Here is an 8,482-nt window from a genome sequence, read left to right on the forward strand (position 1 = left end):
GGTGAATTGTGTATGCCAAGAGGGGCCCCTTACATAGCTTCTGTGGTTGTGCAATGCTGCGTGCTGCCTGCTGACTGCTGCCTGTCTCTCTTACCCTCTATCGCTCACTCTCTCTCGCCCGTTGTCACCTCCATTAGCATTCATGTGCGTGAGCATCGGCCCTAATGGGATGGGTAACGGGAGAGCGAGAGAGAGAGATGGTTGCCAGCAGGCTCGGGCTGCCTGCCGAAAAAGCTAACGCCAAAGCCAAAGCCATGCAGCTGCAGCTGACGACGAGGACAACGTTTGGGGTTAACTGGCATTAATGTCATGCAGCCATTCTGCCATTTTGTAGGTGCACACTTTGCGGTTGTTGCAAGAGCCGCCCTGCCATGCCCACCCCACTCAACATTATTCGACCAGCCCACTTGGAAAATTGCTCGAAAAGCCATTTAAAAGTTTGCTTGTGTATCTTAGGCTCGTATATCCGACTCCTCGACATTTGAATTTAAATGCAACGCATTATTTTGCTATCTGACTGCGCCTGTTGCATGCCACAATTTTCCATGTTTGCTCAACTATTTCTCAACAATTTTTCGGTAGCTTTTGCTTCCAGTCTCTTTGCATATATGTCAACGACTTGCCTGTCATCTGGCACAATTTGTTGATTTTGTATTTTATTTATCGTAGTCGGAGTCACAACGTCGTGTATTAAATGTTGTTTGCATAAATTTTAAGTACTTGCATTTCAGACAGTGAATAGATAGTAGAACACGTATTCATATATAGAAAGCAATTTTTAAGTGCTTAAAATGGAGGGTAAGTGGGCTTTTTAGCCTATATATCTAGTTTTAAAAACCATAGGAAAGTTGGTACAGACATTACAAATCACAAAAAAGAAAGAAAAAATATAAATACCAAGCATTATGTTCAAGCAATAATTTAATAATATTGTGATATAGCTTTCAAGATACTTCATATCAAATTTAATGATTCTGGTTTCTGTAGTTTCAGATTTTTCTATAGACTTGACATTTTGTGAAAGAGACTTAGTTATATTTTATGTTTAAGCTTAAAATTACTTAAAATTTTTAGATTATATTTTCAGTAGGGAATTATTTGAGCGAATGTCGGATGGAAGATCCAGAAATCTTTTCTCCAACTCCTTAATATATTTGAGTTTTACCTACATCTCTACATCAATCAATTCAAATTTAAAGCTAACTGTAACGTGGCAAATTTCTAATGAATATCTAATGCAATAATCCGGAATGCTCTCCTTCAAATTCTTTATTTACTTCAGTCTTAATTAGATATATGGATTTAAACTTCTTTTTTTATAGGCTTTAAATAAATTTATAAATAATAGATAATAATATATAACAAATATAAATAATAATATAATCTAATACAATTATTGATATTTTTCGTTCCACAAACCAATTTGTACTCTACCTAACTTTTCCATTTTGTGCATAACTTCATTGAGATATCAATTTCGCAATTTTTGCCATTAAAAATCAAAATCAAAGTCAGATTTTCGACCCACTTACCGAGTGAATGCCACATTGAGCGTTATTAAAAGACAAAACTGGGTCAAAGTGGAGCGGAATAAAGCGCTGTCTAGACCCTCTGACTGCCTGCAGGAATTCAAATGCCATCGCGTTTATCGTATTGATTTTGATGACGATGACGATGACGGTGATGATGATGATAATGATTATTGATAGCAGGTGCAGGAGATATGAGTATTGAGGCATTGGCAGGCTTTTGGGCAGGTGCGTGCCATGCGTGTCGCCCTGTCAGTCAAAGCAGGACCTGGCTGCCAGTCAGCCATCAATTTTTCGCCCCAGCCAATTTCAGTCTAGTGGCAAGCCACGATGCGTGCACAACAGAGAACTGCCCAGGAACGGGAGCAGCTGCGCCGGCAGCGCTCCGAGGCGCGGATGATCTTGGCAAGCTATCGCGCATTGGGTGCTTATTAAGGACGCAAGCCATGCCCAAAGGAAAATCAAATTAACATTCTCTCTCTCTGTCTGTGTCTCTGCTTCCGTCTCTGTCTCTTGCAGGCTTTGAATATGTGGTCAATCCGCCCGTGGCGTCAAAAGTGGCCTTTGGCTCAACGATGCACCGCGATGTAATGCCAATTAGTGGTCCAGCTATGTCCAGCTACATGCGTTCCCTACAGACGGAGCTACGGGAATTTCCCGGTCCACTGGATTATGATTGCGCAAAGCCAATTGGATTTAAGGTAAGCCAAGCGACTATATTCGCTGATAGCAGTGCCCATTCGGAATATTCTGTATTCGATAACTTTCTCTTTATTTGTATCGCTTCTTGAATATTTATTTGTTTGTTATTTTACTTTCTTCAATACATTAGTCTCAATCCATTAAAATATTTCGACCCATTATTATTTAATAACTATATGTTTCATGTTATGTTTGTCTGTTCACATTTCTAGTTGTATGCCATTCTATCCGTCTGTCTGAGCGTACGAACGCCGAGATCTCGTAAGCCACAATAGCTGGAGACGGAATTTGACTAGTATACTCATGTATACGAAGTTCGAGTTTATTCGAGTTTTTCGATAGCTCATCCTTTGTATCGATAATAATCGATAATTTGCTATCTCCATTTATCTATCTATCGAGATCTATATTACTGTATTTATCCTTTCTGGAATACACATCTTATAATTCATCTCTATATTCCATTTCATCTATTTATTATTTCTTATATGCTTATCTTCCTCTACCCTTTTAAACTACTCCATTTGCAGTATCCCTCCAATGCTGGATTTTCGGCACTGGCCAACAAGATGCCCCGTCTGCCTGTTGTGCGGGATCAGATCATTCCCCCGTTAGGCACCTATGAGCCCTCGCCTTGGGTTCTACGCGCTGGATATACATTCGACCGGCAGGTGTCCACACTGCCCAAGTGGCTAACTCCCGGGTAAAGCATTCATTTTGATTCTGTAAGCATCTCATGATATCTATTGCCTTCGGTATTACAGTCCCTCCACCTATTCGATTCACAACAAGTATCCGAACTATAAGATCGAAACTGCTTTCGGCAGCTGTCGCCTTATCTGGCCCGCAGTCGCCGTCTTCTGTGGCCCCAAGCACGATGCCGTCTGCATCGTCTGCCATGAGACGCCCAAAGGCGATTACTTCCACAGCTTCGCCAGCGACAAGGACATGTGCAGGCAGTGCATGGCCGAGCAGATGGGGACCATCAAGCACTGCGCCCTGAGCGTCGTCGAGCGGTATCGCAAGCGCCAGTACATCAAGCAGTTTGTGCCCGCCCGCTACTGCGGCTTCTTCCACGATCACAACGGCACCACCGCCGCCACCGAGACAACCTCACGCAGGGAGCTACGCACAAAGATTCGCGTCGAGAACTATTTGTATCGCTTTGCCAGCAAAGTGGCATAAAATAATTAGCAGGAAAAAAGGTCATCATTTGCATATTCCTGCAAGTTTAAAAGTTAAAATGTGAACAGAAAGCAGAAAACAAAAAACATTTCATTTTATTTGGTATAGAAAAAAACCCAACAAAAAATTTAATTAGAAATATTAACTAGCTGACAGATATAGTTGAGAGTAACATATTATTATACCATATTCAAACGTATTAAGTATAAAACAGATTTCACATATAAATAAAGATATGAGCTTCAATATGTAGTAAAATAAAATGGCAATTTACAGTTTTTTTAATGTATTTAACAGGCAGGAGTCGGCGTGGCATACCCCATATAGTTTTAAATTCAATCGACCTACACAAAGTCTCGAATTTCTAGTTCTTTTAGGAGCAACGCATTTTGACAAAATAATTGTGCCACACTTATTAAAGGTGGTATAACCCAAAGTTAAGTGTAGTCCCTTTCTAGTAGTCAATTTCTATTCAATCATATCATATATCCTATATGCACTGGAAATTAATTAAATCACTTAAATCATTGCAGCCTATGCTACGCCTCATTTTACCTGAAATTTAAAAACTTTATTATTATTATTCTAAAATCTCTTAAGTTCCTTCAAATAACAGTCCAAAATTTTAGTTAAATCGTTGAGAAATTACTGTATAATGTAGACCGCTAAATGAGCAACTTAACGGATTAACGGCCTTAAAATAAAATTTATATTTTACTAAACAAATAATGTAGGAGTTGTAATATATTATAAAAAATCGATATTTTGGTTACTTTTAACTTTAATTTACTTTTAGTATAATATTTGATTCTAATCTTTAGAATATACATACATCTATCATTTCAGCAAATGGGAGCATTCTTAACCAACAAAAATAATCTAAATGCAGAAAATAATATACATTAATTTATAAATTCAATTTTTAAACTAGTTTTCTATATAATATTAAACAGTTTTCTTTGTAAAAAGTATATAATACTAAATTTCTATTGCAACAATGTGTGTCGAGTATGTGGGGACGTGTTGCCAAGTAGAATGACATTCATCGACAGCAAGGCTACCTACACCCACACACACACACAAACACACAGAACCGGAGCTCCAAGAGTGCATAAAATGGCTGCCATTGTTGCTGCCACCGCTGGCTGCCACATGCCACATGGCTACACGTGTCTGGCCAACGGAATAGAAATAGGAAAAGGAAACTAAATGCCGGAAGTGCGAATAAAATTTTGCACTAAAAAAAAAAAAGATTTTGCAAAACTCGCTGCAAATATGCGTGCAAAAATGTTTATTAACTGAAGACGACCTACAAGAAATACCAACTACGAATTCAATCTATAGTATAGAACAAGATCTACAATAACTGTAGTTCTTTAATAAAAAATACAAAGAACGTTAGACTCTTTAATAGGTCAAAGTATTTTCTAGTTACTCGGTTACTTTTATCTAAAGCTCCATGATTTTCAAAACGATTTTATTTATAGATATATACATATATATAGACTGTTGACTCTAATAAATATCAAAAAATTCAGGATATATTTTCAAGTCTCCTTGAAAAGAGTATAAAGGAAGTGGGTAATTTTTCCTCAACCCCAAAATAGGTTAAATCTGTAATGTTTTGTATTTTATTTTCGTCCTCTGATGTTCAAACTCTGCTTAAACAGTGAAGTTATCGATCTATGAGCAATGAGTGGAAAGAGAAAGACAGAGAAAGAGAGACTCTGCTTGTTTCTAGAATTTTCTCAAAGCACTTTGGATGGGATTGCTTTTGAGGCTTAGGTTTTGATCATAAGAAAAACTTTTGAAATTTCTATAACTTCCCAGTTTTTTTTAATTAAAAGAATATATATACACATTAACCTTTTATTTAATGAATAATCAATTTAAACTACAATAAGTTCATATAAGACAACTCCATATAGCTCACAGTAAAGGTAACTCTCTCTCTCTCTCTCGACTGGATCTTTCCAAATTCTCCATTCTCAACGTTGAAAAATTGTTAAACAAAAAAGAACAGCCACTGTGATATACAGATTAAATGAATTCGACTACATCAACAGCGAACGTTCTCTTCTCTTTAAGCAATTTACGGCCACGATTTGAAACTGAACAAATCACATACTTAAGATAACACTATTCAAGATTTATTTCGCAGACAAATTGTTGGCTATTTGCGATGCAACCAAAAAGAACAGCCACTGTGATATAGAGTACTGACAAATACATATAGTATATCAGCAGCAGCAGTTCCCTGCGGTTAAACGCAATCTCTCTGGCTATATGTCTGCGAATACTGTGCTCATGTTTCACTTTATATTTGGCAATTGGCGAAAAATAATGCTGCCTGGCCATTTAGGTACAAAAAGAACAGCCACTGTGATATAAATGCAACAGATATACTCACAGCATCTATTCTCTCTACTTTAAAGGCGAAAAAACACTAGAGAAATAGATATACACACTTATATATATTCACATTCATATTGTAGTCTGACGGACTGCACGCACTATAAAGGAAAATCACTGTGATATGTAACGGTCGATTAACGCATATCACAACGATCGTTCCTTTTAGCGCATGGCCCATTCATCGTGTTTTAAGTTTTGAACTGTCATAAAAACTTTTGATATATATATATTATATATAGGCGCTGCTTATGCCACAACGAACTTCAATGGTTGTCTAGCTTTATGATCAGAGAAATCACCTAAGGCTGGACGACCAAAGAAACTAATTGCAACCTCTATACGATATAGATTTTGTTTTCTTTTTAAGTTTGAACCATGCACTAGAAATTTTATGATTGAAATTGTTGAACATTTTAAAATTATAGCACGAGTGTTCGGTCTAGTCACTTTATATAGAATGTTTGGTGTATATGTTGAAAAAGAGACCATACCGACAATCGCCATTTAATTTTAAAATTTTATAATTTTCGAACACTGGAAAGGAAACACTGAAAGTGAAGCACTGATAGTGAAACACTGGAACTGAAACACTCCTCCTTTGTGCTAGTTGCCCCAATTTTGAGACACACTTTGCCCAGTGATGGGTTTCCAATCGTTAGACATAACTGCACAAAATGCATCCCAAAAGCAGAGCTGCGAGAGTTCCACTGAAATGACTGGACTTTTTCCTTGCTGTTTCGTTTCGATTATACGACAAACTTCACCCAGTGATGCGCACAACTTAGAACCCGGCAAAACTGAACAAAGTTTACCTTATAATATTCTGTTCTTGTATATATATATGCACTGTGCCACTCCGATCCTTACACACAAACACTTGAATGTCAACTGATGTCCTAGATGAGCGCAACCTGAACTTATATACCTTGTGACGTAGGCGTACCTGAGATGGGACTAGGTGCCTGGTACCTGGAATTACCTGTGCTTAGCGAGGCATTCCCTGGAACTCGCAGTTCGGCCTTCGTGAAGAAATTTTGCAACTTAATCCGTGGCCATAAACGGATTAATCTCGCATATTCTGGGTAAAAACGCGCAGCTGTGTCGCGGCATAAATTCGCAGAAGTGCAATTAGGTCCCGAATACCAAATACTGAATACCAAATGCTGAATTCCGAATCCGGAATCCCGGATTTCAGCCATACGGATCGCCGCTTGGTTAATTGCTCAGTTAGTGCGAAGCACAGTTGCTTCCATTTTACTACTTCGCCCAAAAACCCACATCGATCGTCCGGCCACTCGATTTTTGTACGGACTGTACGTAAAGTGTGTCTGGCTTGTGCAGATCGGCTACTGTGCTTAGGTCCTTTATGGTGTCCTTGCTGCAACTGTACTCTGGGAAGACTGTGACCAAACGGAAACCCAAACGGAGACCAAATATCATATAAACTCATTGATGCAGCTTCTTTTCGGTTTGTTCTATGAGAATATTATGGTGTTTCCCAAACTTAACTGTACTTCACATTTAAAGCAGGCCAGCCGACAGCCGAACTCTTATATAAACAGCTTCCTTTGGATTTGTCAAGATCAGTTGTCCGCTTTGGATCTCTCAGTGTACGAGTTTACAAGATGTTCAAATTTTCTTTTCATTAGAGATAGGAATTGTCCCCTGAACTATCCAGAAAAGTCATAACAACCAGTGACTCTTTAGACCTCATCAATATTTATCTGTACATTTAGTTACATAATTTTTCATGGAAAATATCCGTAAATTCCAGAAACCAAAGTTACTTTTTGCAGCGCCATAGAGCATGCTTTAACAGATTGACAGTTAAGAGGATAGAGACAAGATTTATGTTGTCAGGTCGTCTTAACTTAAATTATAAATTAAAACAACAAGAATTGCGTTGAAGAAGAACTTCTATTTTATTCTTTATTATTATTATTATTTTTAATACATGGATACTAAAAAAATTCAATTAGTAAGCTTTTGTCACTTTATGAGTTTGATAGTTAAAATCTATCCAGTCCAGAAAGATCGCTATGAACAACATATATGAAATATCAATATAAATACCTTGTCAATATATTTACACAATATTCTTACATACTTAGAAACACTAAAAAAAAAAAAATAATTGTATAGCATAATAATGCATACAAAATCATGTTAGTATTATCTAAAACCCATTGGGATATTTCATGTGGCTGTTCAGCCAGCTATTTGACGAGTTTATCGTTATTTTCCCTTTCGTTCCAATGAGTCATACGATTTTTAGGCTTAGCCATTGAGCTTTTCAACTGTAAATTTGAATATCCCATTAAGGAATTAAGGAACTAGAATTTTTATGACAAATGAAGAGCTTTTGACTCTGAAGATTGATTGCCCACTGAAATTTTAATATACACAAAAATCAACTGCAATTACTATTAACCTCAACTGAAATAATATTTGTATTTCTCCAGATGACTTAATGCATAAATTATAATTATATATGACCTAAATGCAGCTAATTTTGTACGAGGATAATTTTTAAACTTTTTCCTAAAAAATATACGATTTGCCCATCGGGACATAGAAACTTCATTTGGACCAAAGAAAGCAATTGAATAAAACATAGTTAAACTCTGCACTTATTTCTAGTCTAGATTTTT

At 37.1% G+C, this 8,482-nt stretch overlaps 1 protein-coding gene across 2 annotated transcripts; it reads left to right on the forward strand.

The window, feature by feature from the left end:
• The first annotated feature begins 607 nt into the window (after window positions 1-607).
• On the forward strand, window positions 608-3,685 carry LOC108617615 (uncharacterized). Of its 2 annotated transcripts, XM_089470921.1 has the most exons (5): window positions 608-798; window positions 1,512-1,953; window positions 2,049-2,230; window positions 2,762-2,934; window positions 2,996-3,685. In XM_089470921.1, the coding sequence occupies exons 2-5, from the start codon at window positions 1,860-1,862 to the stop codon at window positions 3,414-3,416; spliced, it is 870 nt and encodes a 289-aa protein (XP_089327047.1). In that variant the 5' UTR covers window positions 608-798; window positions 1,512-1,859; the 3' UTR covers window positions 3,417-3,685. The 2 variants fall into 2 exon arrangements, with proteins under 2 accessions (XP_089327047.1, XP_017868944.1); XM_018013455.2 differs by lacking the exon at window positions 1,512-1,953 and having other exon boundaries at window positions 612-798.
• Window positions 3,686-8,482: the final 4,797 nt, after the last annotated feature.

The sequence above is a fragment of the Drosophila arizonae genome, chromosome 5 (genome assembly GCF_054131065.1).
Source record: "Drosophila arizonae isolate 15081-1271.41 chromosome 5, UAZ_ARI_1.0, whole genome shotgun sequence".
Classification (NCBI taxonomy): Eukaryota; Metazoa; Arthropoda; class Insecta; order Diptera; family Drosophilidae; genus Drosophila; species Drosophila arizonae.

What these genes read in the sequence shown, in the direction of transcription:
- LOC108617615 (XM_089470921.1), top strand. Translation starts at nt 1,860, where the DNA reads ATGCGTGCACAACAGAGAACTGCCCAGGAACGGGAGCAGCTGCGCCGG. An exon ending in GGCAAGCTATCGCGCATTGG is followed by an intron (nt 1,954 to 2,048) that starts GTGCTTATTAAG and finishes TGTCTCTTGCAG; the next exon opens with GCTTTGAATATGTGGTCAAT. An exon ending in CCCAAGTGGCTAACTCCCGG is followed by an intron (nt 2,935 to 2,995) that starts GTAAAGCATTCA and finishes TCGGTATTACAG; the next exon opens with TCCCTCCACCTATTCGATTC.